Here is a 21,945-nt window from a genome sequence, read left to right as displayed (position 1 = left end):
TGAATAATGGGCCGTTTGTCATCAAATTTTCAATTTATGTTGACAGTTTAAGTAATTCATTCATACAAAGAAACCAAATAAGCTCAGAAACTATGTTTAATGAAGTGGAATGGCACAGGGAGAAAGTATTAAAACCATGAAGTAAGGGAGGTGCAAAACGGCAGCAGTCCTGCCCCCTCTTGGTCCAAATTAATCCCAGCTGGGGCAGACCCTCTCATGATGGGTAAAAGCAAAGAGCTCCCTCAACCTTGTTGTTGCCAAACATACAGAACAATTTCTAACCATCTGAAGCTTCCAGTGAGCACTGCTGGGCTCGTAATCTGCAAGTGGAAAACACATCATGTCACCATCAACCAGCCATGACCAGGTGCTCCTTGCAAGCTTTCTGATAGGAGTGGAAAGAAAAGCCAAGGAGAAGAGATCCAGAGAAGATGGTGGTTTCTGGCTTCTTCTTCGCATGGTGGAGCTTTAACCTGCATTTGTGGATTTCAGAGTGAACAAATAGTGATTTATGGAAGTCGTCCTGAGTCCACACAGTGATTTCCTGTAGCGAATTGTGTCTGCTTTTAATGCAATGCTGCCTGAGGGCCCCAAGATAACCAGCACCTTCAGTCTTGTCCTAAGCACACAGAGATTCCTCCTGATTCTCTGATTCTTTTGATGATATTATACACTGCAGATGGTGTGATCTTTAAAGTCTGGGGACATGTTTTTTAGACCCAGTTTGTCTCAGATATGTGAACCTCTCTCCATCTTTACATCTGAGAGACTCTGCCTCTCTGAAATGCTCCTTTTATACCCAGTCATGTTACTGACCTGCTGCCAGTTGACCTGATTAGTTGTCAAATGCTCCTCCAGCTGTTTCTGATTTGTACCAGTTACTTTTCCAGCCTTTGGTTGCTTTTCCTACTTTCTAGAGACGTGTCGTTTCCATCAAATTCAAAATGAGCTCATATTTTCCATGAAATGGTGAAATGTCTGTGTCAACATCTGATGTGTTGTTTACGCTCTACTGGGAGTAAAATATGATTTGATTAGATTTGTAAATCATTGCATTTTACTTTTATTTACATTTTACACAGCATCCAACTTTTTGTGAATTTTTGTTAGATGTTTATTTATTTTCTAAGACAAAAGTTGATGTGTTCATTACTTATTTAACCAGCTGTTTGTATAAGTCGGGTTCGGGGCACCACAGCACAAAGAGTGTAGAAGGGTTTTCTATCATATATAGCATGTGAAATCCCCGTTTTGGATGAATAATCACAGGGTTACAACAGAATAACACTGAGAAAAGAAACATAACTGGTGTCTGTTTTCTGTCTCCATCCCTGCAGAGTCTGAAGGAAGGGCTGACGGCGGAGCAGAGGCTCCACCTGTTTGAAAATAAAGACACTAAGGAGTTCTGACAGCGACGCACCACGTCTGCCTACCTTGCTGCATGTTTAGAAGCCCACTATATTTTAACTCTAATGACTTATTTAGTTATACTACACACTGGTCACCAAACACGGATCATATGTTAAAGAAAAACACGGTATGAAGTTTTCATGTCTAGAGTTTGCATCCATGCACTTCAGTTAACTGTGACATTTTGTATTGTTTTTTTCTGCTATGTCTTATTGTAAATACTGTTTTTAAAATGAGCATCTGTCCTGCGTACACTAAACTATGACTGTGTAAGCTACTGTTTTAACTCTAGACTGTTGCTAGCCAAAGACCTGAATGTAACGTTCAATGGCTAAACGCTAAATACTGACAAGTTACACTTGCATAAGAGAAACCATAGGAATTAGTCCGGCGTTGAGGCTGCACGTCATCGCTCCGCTACACTTACGACAGCACCGATGGAGGCGTCGCTCCGTACACAACGAAAAGTGCTCGTCTGCGTTAGAAAACATGCACCCGCCCACTTCGCTTCACCGCCCGGCTTCTAGATGACCAAGTCCCTCATAAAACTCTGATTCCCCCTCTAAAGGTAACGGCTGAATGCAGATGGATGCGTTCACTGACTATAATTTAAATATATAAATGAAAGCTATAGTTTTTGTTTTTTTTCTCGCTGCAGTGTTTGGTCCAGCTGTATAGGAGTCATTCAGGTTATGTTTGTAGTCTTGTTCAGTGGCAGTCCCTTTGTATTTATTTAAACGGTTGGGATTTTTCTTTAACATTCCCATTCCTCTGTACTCTATTATTGTAAATATAAAGCAAATATACACCAACTGACTACAGGTTTATTAGCAATAAATATTTTTGCACCCTTTCCTTCGTCTTGACTGTTTTAAAAGTTTTGTTTTTTACATTGATTTGAATCTCTAACTGAATGCCACTGTTTTCCTTCCAAACACCATTTATCAATAGGTACTTTGGACCCCCTTTTTGTTCCATATTGACAGCATTTAGTTTTCATTGGTCATACAACTAAGCAGAGCAACAAAAATTTTATTCAGTTTATAAAATAGTTAAAACAAGTTTCTGTTGCTAAAATGTTCCATAAATTCTTTCTACGAAACACTCACTGTCACTTCATCAGGTCCACCTTTTAGTACAGAGTTGGACCCAATTTGCCTTCATTCTCGCCTTAATTCTTAGTATCATAAATTCATCAAGTTGTTGGAAACCTTCCTCAGAGGTTTTCTCCATATTGACATGACAGCATCACACAGTTGCTGCAGGTTTGTCGGCTGCATCCATGATGAGAATCTCCCGTTCCACCACATCCCAAAGCTGCTCTACTGGACTGAGATCTGGTGACTGTGGAGGCCGTTGGAGTCCAGTGAACTCATCGTCATGTTCTAGAAAGCAGGTGGAGATGATCTGAGCTTTGTGACATGGTGCATTATCCTGCTGGAAGTAGCATCAGAAGATGCTCCACTGTGGTCATAAAGGGATGGACATGGTCAGCAACAATACTCAGGTAGGCTGTGCTGGTTAAACCAGACCACGTTGGTACTAAGGGTCCCAAAGTGGTCCAAGAAAATCTCCCCCCACCATTACACCAGCAGCAGCCTGAAGTGTTGAAACAAGGCAGGATGGATCCATGTTTTCATGATGTTTCCAGCAGATTCTGAGCCTAGCATCTGAATGTGGAGCTGAAATGGAGACTCATCAGACCAGCAACGTTTCTCCATCTTCTGTTGTCCAGTGTTGGTGAGTGTGTGTGAATTGTAGCCTCAGTTTCCTGTTCTTAGCTGTGGTCTTCTGCTGCTGTAGCCCATCTGCTGGTTGGATGTGTTGTGTGTTCAGAGATGCTGTTCTGCAGACCTTGGTTGGAACCAGTGCTTATTGGACTTCCTGTTGTCTTTATATCATCTCCAACCAGTCTGTCCATTCTCCTCTGACCTCTGACAACAAGACATTCTGGTCCAGACAACTGCTGCTCACTGGATATTTTCTCTTCTTCAGACCATTCTCTGGAAACCCTAGAGATGGTTGTGTGTGAAAATCCCAGTAAATACTCAGACCAACAACCACGTACATTGTGTATGCTTAAGTTTTGTTGGTACTTGGACAAGAGGGGTGTATTTCCTGTGCTTTTCCATAGCTCAATTTCTTTGTTTTGTTTTTTTTTTTCTTCTTTTTTTTCAGGGATCAAATAGCAATGGTCATTTACCAGTTCATCCAGGACTTTGAGGTCAATTTGAATGTCTAGATAACTGTTATTTCAACAGAGAAACACCTTCACCTGACAACAAGAATGAGTAGGTGTAGGACCATTTGCAGGAACTAGAATTGCCCTTAAAAATCTACTGAACAATGAATTCTTAATGAGCACTGGAAATCAATGCAGAATCATTTAAAATCCAAGGTACAAAATGACCAATAAACGAGGTGTTTTTAGATTTCCACACATGGCAGTAGGTGGTCAGCACCCACACAGATCCCAAATCTCACTATCCGCCGGTTAGTCAAAATCATAAAGCCAACAACCATTTTTTTGAAGAATTTATTAACTACTCAAAAGCATTGAGTTGAACCAATCTGGGTGGGACTGCTCATGCCAGACTTCTCCCATAATACCTCAGGTCTACAGCTGACTCAATTGTTTCCTGGCTGCTCAGTTTACATGTGAAGTTCCCTGAAATGAGCCAGCATGCAACTGAACCAGGGGCAGGTCTAGAGATTTTTTTTTTTTTTTTTTTTTTTTTGTTAATGGGGAGCAGGGTTACTTATGAATGATGTGTGAAACATTTTGAAAGAAATATCCAGATTTAGGGAAATAATTAACTGTTTATTACAATAAAATGGTAATCTTATGTACAAACAAAAGTAAAAACTTCTTTCAGTTTTATTTCAACCCGCCTATCTAGTTTAATTTAAGACTTTGAATTTTTGACAAGCTTTAACCAGGAGTTAGATTTCTTTTTTTTTTTATCTAGTGAATTAAATTGTTTTGTAATTTAATTTTTTTTTTTCGTTTCATCGGTTTTCCATTTGAATAAACAAATTATATGATTTCAATATTTATTTGTTTGTTTATTAATTTATTTATTATCATGTTATTGTGAAGTATAACCGGAAGTTACAGATTTTGTTCGATTCAACTTGACACAGCTGCTATTAGAGTAGTGTGTTACTGGAAAGTGAGTGGATATTTATTTAATTAAGGGTTCTCGCTGCTTCAGTTTTATTGGGACTTTGAAGAAAAAAAATGTTTTCTTGAAGGGGAGGCAGGGTGAGCTGGATTCCTAACTGGATGTTCATAAAACGTTACGGTTTCCCACGTCCGGGTAAGTTTTGAACAGCCGCACAGCACCCAGTATAACCTCCGTACGGTCTTTGTTTCATCCAGCCGGGCCTTGCCCCGGTGCGTACTGTTTTAAGTGGAGGGATGCCGAACCCCATCCAAAGTAGTCAGCAATTTAGTAAAATGTAGTTTGTCGTTTTAATTCTGTCACTTTCTACTATTAAAGTTTATTTAATCTGAACGGTTGAGGTCCATTCTTTAAATCGGAATTACTGTAACACAACAAAGGGTAAATTTTTAGGCAAATTATTTAATTTTTAAATTGTGTTGTAACTACAACAAAGTTATGAAGAGCCGTATTTGCTGGTAACCAGTAGTGTGTGTAATCAAACTGTACAAGTTGTAATTTTATTGGAGTAATCACATTTTTTGGGGAAGTAACCTTGGCCGAAGTGAGAAGTGGTTGTTACCGTTTAGTTGTAGGTGTTAGGACACCTTATTTGGTTAATTAAATGCCGTCTTTAGCGACAACTCTTTTAAAGCAATTAAATATATAATGCAGTTCGACGTTAAGGAAACGCTACCGGGTCTAGCTAGCGTGCTAACGTTAGCTCCGGCTAAGCTAACTAGCAAACCTGACCTGTCACCGGTGGTCGGTTGGGGGGGAAGTCATAGTCTGGAGAATTATTATTAGCTGAATCTAATAACCCGGTTTGTAGACATTTAATAACGTTGAGGTAAACTTAAACAACGCTAAAACAGTAATTGCCGGTTAATCCTTGCTTTGTTCTCCAGCGAAAATGAAAATCAAGTACACGTCAGTTTTCTCGCTAATGTCAGCGGCGTGACTGCAGGGATGGACGGTGGTTAAACCGTCTCCTTGACGGTTTAAATTAAACATAAAAATTGAAGTTTCCACCAACGCAACTGTCAAAGTAACAAGTCAAAGCAGAAAAGTGTAACTATTAATGAGTTTTTTAAGCCCTTGTGGTTAGAAAATGTACTCTAGGTAAGATGAGGTTGATTTAATCTCAGAAACGTGCTCATCCATGATTTTTCTACTTTTCATCATTTCTAGTTGTTATGGAGCAGCCCCCTGGGAGTTCAGAAGATCTACAGCCTGAAGATGTCACCACTTCCAACATCTCCACTGTGATTGACCTGACCAGGAAGACCACAGCCCTCAATGCCCTACGGATGGTCAAGAGTCCTGGCTGGTACCCAAATTCCAGGACCACCGACCCGGGATTACAATTCTCAGAAACCGGCTCCTCGGACATCCTGCTTCAATCAGGGGATCAAATTCAACCAGACAATGCCTTCTCCCACACTACAGTCACTCTCTCCTACGTGAGCAGGTCTCATGTTTTCTCCACTCATGACTCCCTATCTCAACGCCCACCCCTGTACAGCGTGCCGGCTATCAGCAAGTTCTCCCTCCACCCTCACTGTGACACAGATAACGGGCTCGTTTGTGCATTGACCCAGCATGACTTGGAGCATGCAGAGGAGCCCATGAACCTCACTACGCAACAGACTGAACATTTTCTCTCGTCGGGACCAGAGAGTGTTGTGGCTGGATGTGGAAAGCAGGATCCTCTGGGGTTTAATGGTGAAAGGGTCTCCTGTGATGAATATGTAGAACACCCTATACGAGATCAAAACCTTCCTCAGGAAAACAGCAGCGCTTTGGAGAACGGTCAGCTGGATAGGCAGACGAGCTCTGGAGAATGCACCAATTCCTCACCAGACACAAGGGTGAATGAGGATGGAGAGAAACCAGAGGTTCTCGTTAAGAATCAGCACTCAGTGGTGGTCTCAGATGGCGCTGGAGTGAGAGATTTGTGTTCACAGAGCAGGGATTATCGGAGTCCTCTGGAGGATCCCGTCTCTCCATCCGCTACCTCACTGGATGGTGTGGAGGATGTTTTTGTCCTCCCTCAGGCCTCCAGCTCTCCCAGCGCAGTCAACTCTTTCCTGGAGACACCTGACATGATGTGTGACGCCTCCAGTACAGAAAGGACCGCAAGTGATGAGAATAAACCGAGAACACATCGAAGGAAGACGCTGTTGGAGCCTTTGATTGACTTGACAGATGGTGTTGTAGAAAATGAGCAAAGTAATGGCGTTCCCCACATGAACGGGAATGCAAAGGCTCTAGAGAGAACTCTAAAGCAAAGAAAGCTCCCAGTTCGTTCCAGTAGAGGGACACGGCTGGAGGCCATTGTCATGAATATCAATTCAAGCCGGTATAATGTGTCCGGATGTGTACTCACCAATAAAACAGCCAGTGCCTCTGAATCAACAACACATGATTCCAGCTTTGCCACTCCTAAGAGGAACGACGGCATGTCGGTGCGGAAGAGGAGAGGCACGGTGCAAAGTAAAGCTATAAAAGTGAATAAAAAGGGTAAATCTTGTAACGCTAACACTGACAGTTGCAAAGACACTACCTCTGATTCTGAACTCAAGACAAGGAAGAAGCATAACAGCATACCTCCAAAAAGTTCTCGCTCTGCAAGTGCAAAGAAAGAAGTGGTGCACCTGCCACAGATCGTGAAGTCAAAGAGGAAACCCTCATCGCAGTCGAGTCCTCCGTTTGCTCTGTGCAAGAACTCAAAGAAGGAGCCAGAGCTGCTGGTTCAGCCGGAGCCCTCAGTGGAAGTTCACGTGTCAAGGTTTTCTCCGTCGTCACCGTCAACGTCTCCAAAGAAAAGCCAAGGCCAAACCAAAACCAAATCCCCTGCCAGCAAAGCATCTCCAACTGCCAAGACGAAGGCGGCCAGCGCTCCTAAACGGAGGCGGAAGAAACAGAAACCAAGCCAGTTGCCCTCCATGTTCTCCCCCAAGGAGCCTGAGATCAAGCTGAAGTACGTTAACTTCAAGGAGGAGAAAAGGGACCAGAGGTTGGATACATTCTCTCCGTTTATCCATGTGGAGCGTCGGCAGGCGTTGCCATCATGTTGCACCGTCGTCAACTACCCTGAGGAGGTGAAGATGCCACACAAGAAGCAGCAGCAGGCTCACAGCAGCAGCTTCATTTCTAACGTTGTCCCCAGCACTTCCTGTCTGCAGCTGGGCCGGGCATCCACCCACAGCCAGCACCAGCGCGCCCTCGTCTGCTGCCTCTGTGGCCAGTCGGCCAACGCCATCGACCTGGGGGACCTACACGGGCCCTACTACCCTGAGGGGTACCGACCGAGCACTAAAACGCCCACTAGCTCATCGGGGCTGAAAGAGGATGATTACAGTGATTCTGACTCTTCCTCCTACAGCATGAGGGGTCGTGGGAGGAAGTGTGCCCTCCCACCCACGGCGTGGGCCCTCAGGCCAGGAGCTCAGCTGAAGCAGAAGGGCCTCATGGGGACCCGCAGGTGGACAGGCAACGGTACCAGCAGCCCTGCAGCCAAGCGTGTTCGGTCAGATGCTGGTCCTGAAGATGTGGAGGACTGGTACAGCCCACCTGTGCTGCCTCTGGAGCCCTGTGAATACTGGCTCCATGAGGACTGCGGTATCTGGTCTGCAGGAGTGTTCCTCGTGAAGGGCAAAGTCTACGGGCTGAAGGAGGCCGTCAAGGTGGCCCAGGAGACGGTAAACCTGCTCTTTAATGTCAACACAGACCAACACGGTTCCATTTGGCCATGTGACGGACACAATGGAGCTGGAAATAAAAACTAGATTTAACAGCTCAAACTGCAGATCCTCAGGGAAAAATTCTAGAAGGAAACAGCTGACTTACATTTTTCTTTTTGTGTATCAAAAACTGAAGTTAGAGACAGCAGAGGGTGTTTTCATTTATTTTAAAAGCTGCATAAGTACAGCATTTGAATCTTGAGCCATTGTTCTGTGGAAGCACCCTACAAAAAACTGAATTTATAGTTATTTCTGTGGATCTGGAGTACCCCATCAGAAAAAAGAACAATGCGTATTGTTCATACAGTTCAGTTTAGTGCTATTAAAATTAGTTTAAATAACAGTAATTCACAAAGTTATAGTCTGAATAGTCTTTGTGACAGGATGCTGGTAACAAACTGGCTAAAAATACCATTTAAATATTGTTCTTTGCCAAGTTGTCTGTAGACATGACAGTGGTTCATACCGAGATGCTTTCCTTCTAATGCTTGAATAAGTCTGTTAACAACAATACACATTGCTCTGAAAGTGGTCGTGTATACAGACTGAACTGAAAATGAGAGAAAAAGCAGAAAATATCCAAAGAAAATATTCTAAAGACCTTCAGGAAATCTGGAGACCATTTAAAGAATACAAGTCCAGCTCCATGGAAACAAAAGCTAAAGAAATGAAGGATTGTTGAAGTCCTTTAACACAATACTGAACATTTTATTTGACTTGATTAGTAAAAGTATCTGTTTAAAAAAACATTTAAGAAAGAAAACTGAAGCACAAAAAGCATTTTTTCCTTCCTGTGAATAGATTGATCTTTACACATAGAAAAGGGTGAAAATATGAAAGAAAACTGGAAGTATTGCTTTGCTAGATGACTTCATAGTTTCAGTGTAACCACACACGAGCATGCTGGGCCGAATATTCTCACTTTCAACATGTCAGCTTCTCACACCAAATATCATTTAGCAAAGCTAAGCTAACTGACGGGAGGATGAAGGGCGTAAAGATGAGGAGCTGGAAACGACTTTCAGTAGCGGTTCTTTGTTAAAGCTCAGATGATCCGTCTGAGCGTCCCGCTGATTTCTGTTGTCTCTCTTCTAACTTGTCTCCAGATGTGTTCGGCGTGCCACAATCCAGGTGCTACTCTGGGCTGCTTCTTTAAAGGCTGTCCTAATAAGTACCACTACAGGTGTGCTCTGGATTCAGGTGGGTGTCGATCCAAGTCGCACAGAGTTTCTTCGCTGGTGTGTTTTCTGCTTCCCTCCATTTATGCGCTATCTGCTCCTCTTTCCTGATATTTGCACTTGGTTTGTGTGAAGTTAACGTTCTTTATGAAATGGATCGCTCCATGCAGCAGCAGCTGTAGCTGTGTGTGAATGTTGTTATCCGTGTGCTTGCTGGTCTGAAAACGGGCTGTTTTGTGAGGTGTGGCTGGCCGTCATCGCTTCCACCAGCCCTGAACTTGCATGTGTGGGCGGTTGAATCATTGTGCCGTCTCCTCTTGTTCCAGCAGACTGTGTCCTGATTGAAGAGAATTTCTCCATGAAGTGTAAGAAGCACAAAGTAAGCAGAAAGAAAACCTTTAATTAAATCTGTAGGATGGTGGAGAGGATTTCAGTCATTTTAATCTCTGCTCTTTTCTCAGAACAAAACTATCAAAGCACCTCCAGGGAGCCGATGGGACGACAGGTGACAGTTAACAGAAGCCTCCTGAGGTGAGCCTCCTCTGCTCAGATATATGCAGCAAGTTGCATAGAAACCACTTTTCTAGCAGGTGCTGGTGTCGGTTCAAAGCTGGTTCAGATGATAAAATCTTGTCTGAAGCAGTTTGTTTTTCTAACAGCCAGAACGCCTCTTCAGAGCCGCTCTGTTACATCATTTCAACATGTTTTCAGTATAAAAGCTGAACTTCCTGCAGCGTGAGATGTTCAGAAATGCTGCTCTACACAGCAGGTGTGGTTTATCGGGATTATCACTGCAAAGGCTGCTTCTGAATGCTGCTGCAGTCAGGGTTTATGAACGATGTCTGGACCAGGGTCTGTAAATTGGCAGGTGATGCCATTAAAACAGAAATCAGCCCAGTTTTTTTTTACAGATGAATTCACTTTGCATCCATGTTGAAGCTCAGTTTAATCCTCTTCATAAGGAGGCCTATTTTTCTGTCTCCTGTCTGAAATGACAAAATAAATTATATTTCTTTACAACTACAAGGGCTGCATGTTTATCTTGGTCTCTACAGAAAGCTGAGGCATGTGAGATTACTACAGAAGTGTCACAATCAAGATGTTACTGTGTCAGAGTAGATTCACCTGGAACACAGTAGAAATTACATTATTATTTATTTTCAGTTAGAACCAGAGGACAGCAGCCCAGGCCATCTAGGAATGAATAAAGTCATGTCTGATCAGGAACAAAGCTAAGCAGTTTTCCAGGTGTTCTAATAGCGGCGTTACACAGGTAAATATCTCAGGAAGCCATCAGCTGACGATGGACACCTCCATCAGTAGTCAGTCAGGGGGGTCCAGAGATAGCCCCACATTCACCTTAGAAACACCATGAGGGTCCAGAAAGAAGTGAAGCCTGAGATAGTCTATGATAGGAAGAGGGAATCCTTCACTATAAAACCTCCTTCGTCTCCATGGAAACCAGCTGAACCAGGAGTCAGGAGAGCACATTAGCAGAGTTTGTAGTGATCTACTGTCATTGATGAACTCCTGAGTCATACTTCGGCTTAAAATTGATGAAGTATTCTTTGTAGGTTTTATTACCGTCAACGCTTTATCTGAGATCCGAACTTTAAGAAGAATTAGAGCGATTCGGCGCTTCACTCTTACAGAAACTTAGTCCACGATGAGGTTTGAAGGACCGCACTGTCACCCCTAGAAAGACGACTAGAAGCTGAAGCGAGTGGATTGGTCAAACCGTTGATGCTGCGGGTTTGAAGCCTGGATCAGGCGGCGTGTTGCATGTAAATTAACGCTCTTTGCATTTTGCTAATCGCAACATCTTAATTTTTCATTTAAAAACAATCATTCAGCCCTAGTAAGAAGTCGAATACTTACGCCACTCTCATCTCAATATGATGGTCTTGATTCAACCAACACCTAGTAGTAGTACATTACTACCGCCACAAGGTGGCGTCCAATTTACCAGCCACCAGAAAAAAAAACAGATTAACGCGTCAGTGTGTCAAGGCTGGAACAAAGAGTGTATCGCTACGAGATTCAACCCTCAACTCTATTTATATAACACTTTATTAAACACACAAGAGCAACTCTAAGTGCGTTACAGAATAAAAGGAGATTAAATTACACAACAATCAATAAATCAAGTTTTATTTGTATAGCCCTTTACAATAACTAACAGGTACTTTACAACAGTCATAAAACTTAAAAATGAAAATAATACAAATAAATCCAGTAAATACAATAATAGTTTTATTATTTTTGTAACTAAACAGTAATATAAAGATATAATCCATGAAGTAGATCATAGAAAGAAAAGCCAAAAGAGATGACTTAACAGAAAATCTCCCTCAAATGTACGTTTTGAGTCTTGTTTTTAAAGCTGACGAGTTTCTGTCCCCTGCACACGAACCAGCAGCTGCTTCCATCAGACCAAAACCAAAGGATCCCGTTCTGTTTGTAACCCCTGAACATGAGAAAATGAGGTCCAGTACAGCCTGCTGCAGCTCATCAGTCCACCACCACTATGACGTGGTCTGAGAGAAGCATGCAGCTGCAGGTCCAGCCAGTAAGCAGCAGTCAGGAAAAGCTCTGATACCAGATGAAGTTTGATGTTAGATGTGAAGATCAGATCATGGGTCTTACCTCAGAGATGATGGATAAAGACGTTTCTATCGGTTTGCTTGAAGTCTTTAAGTTTGTTGCGCCTGAGTTTACAGTCCCATCATGAACATGAAGCTCTCTGATGATGCTTTAAATGAGCTCAGTTAGCCGGTGTTGAAAAGCTGTTTCTGACCACAGATTCATGTCATATGACTCCATCACATCATGATGGGCTCAGCTGGAAGATGTTAAGATCTGAGGACTAAAGTCATTTTCTCTCCATTTATCTTCTTTTTTCCCTCTCGCAGCATCCTGCAGGGGTTCTTCTCCCCCTCTCTGAGCTGGTAACCATGGCGGCAAGGGACCAGTGTTCTTCTGACTGACAACTAGCACCAACAAACCTTAACTTCAGCTTCTGCTCTTCAACTGCACTGTTAACCCCAACACTGCGACTGGAAGGACCCCGGTCATCAAAACCTTCCTCGGTCCAGCCTGCCGGTACTCGTCAGCCAACGCCCCCCCGGGCTGAGGATGGAACTTGCTGAATTTGCCGTGTGTGGTTATTTATACAGGATTTTCTTTCCTTTTGGATTAAATATGAATAACAATCAAAGATATTTAATTTTTTAGAGATTTTCTAAGTATTTGATTATATTTGGTTTATTTATTCCTGAATTTTGGGCTTATTAGCAGTTGTCAGAGAGGTTTAAATGTGTGTGTAAGTGTGTGTGTGCTGCTTCTTTTACTTTAAGTTATTGGTAAAGCAGTTTGATGTAGGAGTCTGAAGCCAGTTTTACGGAGATTTTGGTTCGTTATTCTGCTGCCACATCCAGGGACCACCACCCGTGGAAAAGTCGCCCAGAACGCCGTGGCTGATGTGGCAGGACGAGCTGATCAGTGTGTGTTTGAATGTATTTTGTGAGGAGGCATGGCCTCATGTGATCGCTCTCTGAACTCCAGGCTCGCCTCTTCCCATCTGAATGAAACTTTTTTTGTGTGTAACTCGAAGCACTTTGGTTTCCTGCGTCGGGCTGGGAGCGTTTAACCGCATCCACGCCGTTTGCCTGTTCTGCCTTTAAATCAGTTCTTTAAAAGAAAAAAACGTCTGATCCTGTCATGGAGATGATGAATGAATAATTTAGGCTTGGTTTGACTTCTGCAGCACATGTAAAACCTCTCCAGCTGCAGATCAGCTACACTGCACAAACACGAGGGATGTAGCACTAATTTGGTGCTTAGCTGAACGTTTGGTTCGTATTGGTTTGTGGTTCAGCTTAAACTCTTGACTTGAGCTTCAACTGTTGTGAAAAAGCCTCATCAGACATACAGAGGTCTCCACAGTTGTCGTACTCTGTAGTTAAGTGGCGCAACAACAAACCGGTGGATGTACGTACGAGGCTTCCTCTGGATGTCCTGATGGCTGAATGCAGCTTGCGTGCACTTTTCTGTTGCAGTCAGTAATAATCGGAGGCACAAAGAGAACTCTGACTCTCTGGGACTGAATAAAACATGTACCGCGATCAGCTCCCAGGGTTGAATCGGGTGTAGAGGTCCGACTTTAGCCCCTCAACCCGTTTGTTTCAGAGGAAGTCTGTGTAATCTGTTGCAGTCTTTGTGTACTTCTACATTAGCACCACTAGGGGCAGCGTCAGGCCGTCTGAGACCGTTAAACCATGACTGTCGCAGCCTGAGGCAGCTGAAGGCTCATGAGCAGCAGAAACTCTGAAGAGCCCCAGATCTCACCCTGAACATATGCAGCGACGCTGCGGACGAAGCTGCGTGACTTGTATCTCCCTGTTTGTTAGTGGAACAACTACAGATTAATTCTGCAGGTATAAAAAATACCGTTTTAAATGTGGGACAAATGTTTCCTAAAACTGACTGAATTTTTGTATCTTCAGACATGCAGGATTAATCTGTACTTGTAGATTTAATTTCTGCCTGAACTTTTTTTAACAAATTAAAATATGGAGATAAACGTTAGGAAGCTTTGGTCCCGTTCTAGCTCCGTATGAAAACACCACAGCTGTTCCATGTGTGCCATCGTTTATGTTCTGCGGTTTGTTTTTATATTTGGTTGCAGTGAAATGTGGGAATATTTAGTGTCAGCTAACCTGGAGTTTCACTGCAGTTCTTTCTTTTTTACTTGCAATCAACTTCTACCAAATAGAGATTTTTGGAATATGTTCTTACAAATGTACAAAATGTTTGTATTCTTAATTAATTTGTTGGTGTTTATCTCAGGGCCGAACCTCAGATATTGTAATGATTTGATTTTTATGTTCAGAGTTGTTTGTTGTGTTAACCCCACCTTGACGAGAGTATTGAAACTTGTAGCAGGATGTGGATTTTCTCCTCTGTCCTGGTACACACTAACCCTTCCCTTACATTCCAACGCCTCCACCTGTCAGTGCTGTGGTGTTTTTAAGTTAAATATTGGACTTGGACTGCCAACCCATGTTGTCATAGCCTTATGTCAGACTTTTTTGTACTGTCTCGTTCACCTTTTGGAGTGTCAGAGGGCTTGTTATTGTCAAAATTAAATATTTTGTTCAATGTTGTGTTAGAGTTAGATTTGTTGAATAATTAATGAGATTATACTTTATGTGCCAATAAGAATACACAAAACACCAAAATGATCAAAACTGCATGCAGAATGGTTAACAGTCTGCATTTATGTAGCTCTTTTATAGGCTTATGGATGATTAATAATCCATTTCTAAATTATTAGATAACTCACCCGTCATTAACACAAATACCTAACCAGCCAATCACATGGCAGATCAACACACATAGTCATGTAAACATGGTGAAGACGACTTGCTAAAGTTCAAACTGAGCATCAGAATAAGGAAGAAAGAGGATTTAAGTGACTTTGAACGTGGCATGGTTGTTGGTCTGAGTATTTACTGGGATTTTGACACACAACCATCTCTAGGGTTTCCAGAGATGGTCTGAAGAAGAGAAAATGTCCAGCGAGCAGCAGTTGTCTGGACCACAATGTCTTGTTCATGTCAGAGGTCAGAGGAGAATGGACAGACTGGTTGGAGATGGTAGAAAGGTAACGGGAAGTCCAATAAGCACTGGTTCCAACCAAGGTCTGCAGAACAGCATCTCTGTACACACAACACGTCCAACCTTGAAGCAGATGGACTACAGCAGCAGAAGACCACACCGGGTGCCTCCTGTCAGCTAAGAAGAGGAAACTGAGGCTAAAATTCACACACACTCACCAACACTGGACAATAGAAGATGGAGAAACGTTGCTGGTCTGATGAGTCTCCATTTCAGCTCCACATTCAGATGCTCGGCTCAGAATCTGGTGGAAACATCATGAAAACATGGATCCATCCTGCCTTGGATCAACGCTTCAGGCTGCTGCTGGTGTAATGGTGGGGGGAGATTTTCTTGTCCCACTTTGGGTCCCTTAGTACCAACGTGGTCTGGTTTAACCACCACAGCCTACCTGAGTATTGTTGCTGACCATGTCCTTCTCTTTATGACCACAGTGGAGCATCTTCTGATGCTACTTCCAGCAGGATAATGCACCATGTCACAAAGCTCAGATCATCTCCACCTGCTTTCTAGAACATGACAATGAGTTCACTGGACTCCAACGGCCTCCACAGCCACCAGATCTCAGTCCAGTAGAGCAGCTTTGGGATGTGGTGGAACGGGAGATTCTCATCATGTGTCTCATGTTTCCAAACTCTACTAAAAGGTGGACCTGATAAAGTGACAGTGTTTCTTAGAAAGAATTTATGGAACATTCTAGCAACAGAAACTTGTTTTAACTATTTTATAAACTGAATAAAATTTTTGTTGCTTTTCTTAGTTGCATGACCAATGAAAACTAAATGGCCGTCTTATGTAAAAACTAGGTTGAAGTGCTATGAATCTGTCTCCTTTCATGGAGATGGTGAAAATAAATTATTCAGCGGCTCCAGCTCTGAAATACTCACCTGTCAAACTTCCTAATTTGTTGCTGTAGTTATAAGAATATAATGTGTGCATTTATTTAGTAGAGCTGCATAAATCTAAATTATTTCCTTGCTCTTTTAAATTTAATGTCAAAGTTCTGTAAAGTCTTGATGTAAACATGGTCTGATAAATTCACCAGTCAGTAAGTTGTTGCATTGTGCTTCTCTACCTGCTGATTTCATTGTTTTAAAGCATGGGTTCGCTGGGATAAAAACAAAACAAAAAAAAATTAATAAAAAATAAAGACAAAAGCCAAATATCACTCCAACACAGATTCTCATTTTATTGACTAAATCTCAGCTTACAGGAAGACAGCTGTATTGCAAAGACCAAACTGAATACGAGTGCTGTAGTCATCTACTGACTAAAAGAAGTCACCAGACAGAAAGACAGTGGAGCTCCAGTACAACACGTCACATTATAGATGAGATGATGAAGCAGTGCTGACTGACTCAGACGCTGGAAGCAGGAGAAAGGAAGTTAGCTCATGAATCAGTAACCCAGTCATCATTCAAACGATCAATCACATTACTGAATGAAAATTCCCCTAAAGTGCAAAATGTCTGCCGTGTTGTTGGAGGTGCAAACAATTAAACTGCGAAGGTTTCTGGTAATATTTCAGTCCTCTACAGGTGACTTCATGGCTGCTTCCAGCACCAAATATTACAATAACTATAAGAGATCCCATCCTCACAGTGGCGGGGCTACACTTTTATACAAGGGGGGCAAAGGGTGGGCAAGACTTTATCAGGGGGGGTCGTGTGGTAATAAGGGAAATGATTGTGTTCCCCTCTCTAACACTGCTCTGATAACTGGTCACATTAGAGATAAAACATCTTCACATTAATAATCTGGATCAAGTGGAAATATTAGCAACAAGTTCAGAAAGGTTCATGGAAAGGTAAGATGGTTGTTTGGAGCTTGATGTGGTAGTAAGGGATCAGTTCTGGTTTACTTTCTGGTGGGGGTAGACTGGATCCTTGTGTTAGGCCGTAATGACTTGTGACTAGCTCCACGCTGCTAGCTGTCAGGGTGCTAACTTTGGGACTGGGGTCTGTCTCGACCTGATCTGTGTCCTTCCTATTTACAGAAAAGTCTGAAATGTCTCCCTTTCTCTTCACTGTTATGTCTTCCTTCACAAAATAAGACTTTATCAAGCTTAAATTGACCTGATTTTCATGTTGAAGCTTATTTTAAAATAAACTAGCAGCCTTGAAAGCCTCCCGTTTAAATTAGCTACCATCAGGTTAGTAACCTTACATAACATTAGTAGTACAAAATGTCTTCTAGAAATGTGCAGCCAAATGTCAATGTTTTTAAAGGATGACTAATTTGGAAACTACTTTAAGAGTTACTTCAAACTGGCGTAGTGACACCGGTGATCCATGCAGGTCTGGAGAAACTTTTCTGTCCTCCTTCAGTGACCTGTCAATCACTTGAGGTTGCACCTGGGGTGTGACGTCAGATTTCAGAGGTGGCCAGCGTCCCGTGGTGCCCGCTCTAGCTCCACCCCTGCATCTACAGACGGTTTATGTTGGCCTCTCCAGTAACACCACTTCCACCAAACAATAACTCTTCAACACACAGCAGATGATTAACTTTCTTAAAGCCTTGAGGACTTATGGCGAGAATTAAAGAAAACGTCTTGATTTTTCATCTAAATGTATGGTATCACCAATCGGGACTTCCTTTTCTTACTCATGTGAGTTTAGAGCTTTCAGAGCAAAGTATTTCGAAACAATCCATCTTCTATACCTGCTGTGTCTAATTTGGGGTCATAAGGAGGCTGGAGCCCATCCCACTGGGCAAGAGGCAGGGTATGCCCTGGACTGGTCACCAGTTCATCACAGAACCAGCAAAAACAACCACATCAGAGCTAGCCTACATGTTAGCTTCCTGCTTCCTAAAAAGACAGAACAGCTTGAAATGTAGGCGTGGCTTGGTTTTCGTTTTTCATTTGTTCGTTTTTAGATGTTTATGGCCTGTAGTGTTTTGTCCTGTTAAAAATCAGATGTTATCGGCTGGGTTTGGGCCTTCAGTTAACTTTCAGCCAGTCAGCGTTCAGTCAATGCAGAGTCAACTCTGTGTTTTTATAACATGCTCTAGTTGTCTTTGAAGGTTGTTTTCTGAAGGAATTTTTGCCGAAAATGACAAATTGATCTAATTTTTCTGAACGGAGAACTTATAATTTGCAGAGAACCCTGAGAATTCAGATTTTAAAGATTTAATTACTTTTAATGTTTTGTGTCCACTACGTTTTAAGGTTAAATAGCACTGAGTTGTTATCGATAATTACGGTGGGCTTGTTTGTGAAGTGTTGCGAAAACATGTGGTTTATTAATCATTATCGCCAAAATTGTCTGGCGTTCTCACATTTTCACAATTTGTTTGTAATTTTCTCTTTCACAATACTCACAAATTTGCTATCTTTTTCAAGTTGAACATGGGAATACCAAACAAGACTTATCAACTAATGCTGTCATCTCCTCCCAGGCACTTGCAACAAGACAACTGGAACACATCTTTAGCTGTTTGGACGTCTGTTTGGTGAAAATTATCCAAAATCGTTCAGTCTGAGGGCAATAAGTGCTACGCTAACAGATATGAAAGCGAGTGTAAAGATAATGTGTTGTATTCTGTTAGCATTACTTTATCAATTAACATTTAGAAAGTATAATGTTGCCCTTCATGACTGGATTCATAATCTTTCACCACTATTGCCGAATTTTCTTTCCTGTTTGGGAGATCACTCAGAGCAACTAGAGACAAAACTAGCAACTTTCAGGATAAACATAGTACCTCATAGAGAAGAGAGTTGCCACTACTGCCTGAGGATAGCAGAAACTAGTTGCAAGTGCCCAACATAGAATGTTTTTTGCTTGTTTAGGACAAACTTTAGCTACATCGAAAATAGCTAGCAATGCCGTGTGCAACTCATATCAGCTAGTCACAGATGTTTAAAGAAATAAGGTTAGAGCAGCTGGAAATTTCAGACTTTGCGTCAATAATCACACCATCTGGAAAATAAATCATCTGTAAAACTTTCTTTCAGCAGCATCGGCTCCACAATTGATACAAAAAAACTAAAACAAAAGGAAAAAATGTATGTAAGAGCACAGCACTCCTTTTTATCAGGCTTTGAAATGATATGCTAATGTAGTTCAGTTTGCTAAAACAAACGGGTAGTAAGATTTGTTGGTATAAAGTTTAAACATGTTCAGGTTTTCTGGATTCAGCAGCACAGGTTGATGCTGAGTGTGTTACAGAAGTAAGAAGGCTAACAGCCTCCTTAAAACCAAACAGCTTGCATATGCGGCACAGCAGTTAGCATAACAACACCAAATCTGAAGTCAAATCATTCAAGGTTTTCATGGTGAATACTGCAGATGACACGATGAGCTCATGTACAGGCCTCATATGGTCATGTAGATCTCATGTGCTGGGGCACACGCAGTAAACGCCGCAGAGCCAGCGCTGCTTGCAGCTGGCTAACAGGGAGACAACCGGCCCAAGTGTCCGCATCAGGACTGTCTTTTGTTCTGAGTCAGAAGGCTGCAGATGAGGTCAGAGATTGTCACAAGATGTAGTAATTTGCATACACACTGACTGATCCGGGAGCTGCAGCTTTGAGGAAGATGATGAAAATGCTCCATGTAGCTGAGTTTAGCTGATCCTCAGTCACTCTCACAAGATAAACATGTTTGCAGCTAAACTACGTCTACTGAGAACGACAGCCTGGGACAGAAGAAACATTGAGTTTTTACAAGAGAGCGTTTTTTTTTTTAACCACATACACGTTCATGCAGGTTTGTGTCTGGAAAGCATTAGCAGCCATTCCTACAAATGATCCTTGATGAATATCTGAGATATTCATAAAGGATCTGTAAGGAATGGATAACTTTTTAGCTATTATTTGTAACTTGGTAGAAAAATAAAAACTTTCAAGCTTCACCATCTTATTAGAGGCCTTTTAGAAGCAAATCTCATCAGATCATCACACTTGTAATAAAAACTCAAGCCTCTCGCTCTTTGTCTTCATGCTTGTTTTTTTAAGTTGGTGAAATGATTACACAACAATAGTACAAATACATCACACAGAATACAAACTAATTATTGTTCAGGTTCTTTTAGCCCTAGGATGTCTCAAGAGATGTAACTCAGGTATTTGCTCTTGGACAAAATGCAAGAAATTGTGCTACTGCAAAAAATTCACATCACATTTTACATTTCTTTTTTTTCTTTTTTTTTTTTTTTTAAAGCCAGTTCAAATTGTTTGTGAAGTGTGAGCATGCAGTTCATAAAAGTTGGCTCTTGAATTATTTTTCTTCTTTTAAACTCAGTTGGAGGTGATATTTTCTTTGTTTTTGGATATTTTTAAGCTAAAATGTTTTAAAGAAAATGTTAAACGTTCTGTAAAAATTACAATGAAAACAAAAGCAATGGAGGCAGAGGTTTTTTTTTTTCCTGTAAAAGTTTAGAAGAAAAACTAAACAAAACTAAATTTCAAGAGTATAAAATAAACTCAACCCCAATTCCAAAACGTTCGGACACTGTGTAGAACTTAACTAAAAATAAAAAGCAATGATTTACTAATCAGAACATAAATAACATGTCAGACATTTTATAACGTGGAAAATATGAGCTGATAGTGAATCTAATGGCAGCAACACATCTGTGAACAGTAGTTCCAGGTGATGTTTAGCATGATGTAGCATCCCCTCTTCTTAAAAAATTTTTTTCTTTTTTTCCAGTTGCTGGAGTTTTAGGAGAGGAATGTTGTCCCATTCTGGTCTAATGCAGGATTCTAGCTGCTCTACAGTCCTGGACCTTGGTTGCTGGATCTTTGCTTTCATGAGGGCCCCAAGATCACCAACATCCAGTTTAGACCTTCAGCCTTGTCCCATGCATACAGAGATTCCTCCGGATTCCCCAAATCTTATGATATTACACAGTGTAGATAGTTAGATGTTCAAAAATTATATTTAGGAACATTTTTTCTGAAATTATTCCACAATTTTTAACCCAGTTTGTCTCAGAGTGGTAAACCTGAGCCCCCGTTTGCCTCTGAGAGACTCTGCCTCTCTGAAATGCTCTGTAATGCAACTTGTTTTTGTCTGTTCCAACTTTTACAGATGTGTTGCTTCCATCAGATTAAAAATGAGCAGATATTTTTCATGAAATGGTAAAATGTCTCAGTTTCAACATCAGATATGATGTTTATGTTCTACCGGGAATGAAATATGAGTTTATGATGTCGGTAAACCATCATATTCTGTTTTTATTTACATTTTACTCGGCATCCCAACTTTTTTGGAGTTGGGGCATAAAGACATCATAATCCTTCTCTCTCATTCAGGACTGTACCAGGAGTGGCTGCATCCTCTATCTGACATCTATTCATCATCTGACATATTTAAATGTACAAGTATTCATACTGATGTGTTTCAGAGGTTCCAGCTGAGCCTCGTCGTCATATTACAATTTCCAGTCGAATGGAAAACAAAGAAAGCTACTTTACAAAAAGAAAAAAGAAAAAACAATAGAAAAAATAGTCTTTTTAGATTAAAATAAGTAATAATAAAATTCTTAGAGTTAAATAAATCCACTTCTTTTAGATTCATACATACACAACACACACTAACACACTCACACTTTCACGTTTATGTTACAACTGAAACCACCGCTTGTTCCTTTAAATAAGGTGTTTGTGATTTAGTCCTTCGTCCCTTGGCTTCATGAAAACTTCAAACATTGCGCTTCGCTCCGCCGCTGTTTGCCTTTTTTTTTTTTTTTTTTGCTGAAGTATTGCTTTAAGAAATACATTTTGGTTTTCTGTCATGATGTTTTAGTGATAGAATCTTT

At 41.4% G+C, this 21,945-nt stretch overlaps 2 protein-coding genes across 6 annotated transcripts in view; both read left to right on the top strand.

Annotated features, from left to right (window-relative positions):
- Window positions 1-2,263, top strand: part of LOC121632152 (myosin phosphatase Rho interacting protein) — a 63,282-nt gene extending 61,019 nt beyond the window's left edge. For all 3 annotated transcript variants that reach the window (XM_041973359.1, XM_041973360.1, XM_041973361.1), the window contains one exon: window positions 1,338-2,263. In XM_041973359.1, coding sequence (XP_041829293.1) covers window positions 1,338-1,409 — 72 coding nt within the window. In that variant the 3' untranslated portion in view covers window positions 1,410-2,263. The remainder of the gene's footprint in view (window positions 1-1,337) is intronic.
- A 2,290-nt stretch (window positions 2,264-4,553) lies between these two features.
- Window positions 4,554-14,657, top strand: si:dkey-94l16.4 (retinoic acid-induced protein 1). Of its 3 annotated transcripts, none has more exons than XM_041974415.1 (6): window positions 4,554-4,730; window positions 5,766-8,278; window positions 9,427-9,520; window positions 9,828-9,877; window positions 9,960-10,029; window positions 12,411-14,657. In XM_041974415.1, the coding sequence occupies exons 1-5, from the start codon at window positions 4,697-4,699 to the stop codon at window positions 10,005-10,007; spliced, it is 2,739 nt and encodes a 912-aa protein (XP_041830349.1). In that variant the 5' UTR covers window positions 4,554-4,696; the 3' UTR covers window positions 10,008-10,029; window positions 12,411-14,657. The 3 variants fall into 3 exon arrangements, with proteins under 3 accessions (XP_041830349.1, XP_041830351.1, XP_041830350.1); XM_041974417.1 differs by lacking the exon at window positions 4,554-4,730 and adding an exon at window positions 4,859-4,976; XM_041974416.1 differs by lacking the exon at window positions 4,554-4,730 and adding an exon at window positions 5,223-5,424.
- The last annotated feature ends 7,288 nt before the right edge of the window (window positions 14,658-21,945 follow it).

This window comes from Melanotaenia boesemani, chromosome 21 (genome assembly GCF_017639745.1).
Source record: "Melanotaenia boesemani isolate fMelBoe1 chromosome 21, fMelBoe1.pri, whole genome shotgun sequence".
NCBI lineage: Eukaryota > Metazoa > Chordata > Actinopteri > Atheriniformes > Melanotaeniidae > Melanotaenia > Melanotaenia boesemani.
Note: the sequence above shows the minus strand (reverse complement) of the source record. Positions and strands in the feature narration are given on the sequence as shown.

Excerpts from the sequence above, each read along its gene's own strand:
- si:dkey-94l16.4 (XM_041974415.1), top strand. The coding sequence starts at position 4,697 with ATGTTCATAAAACGTTACGGTTTCCCACGTCCGG. Across the intron at positions 8,279-9,426 it reads TCAAGGTGGCCCAGGAGACG|ATGTGTTCGGCGTGCCACAA; the intron begins GTAAACCTGCTC and ends ACTTGTCTCCAG. Across the intron at positions 9,521-9,827 it reads CAGGTGTGCTCTGGATTCAG|ACTGTGTCCTGATTGAAGAG; the intron begins GTGGGTGTCGAT and ends TTGTTCCAGCAG.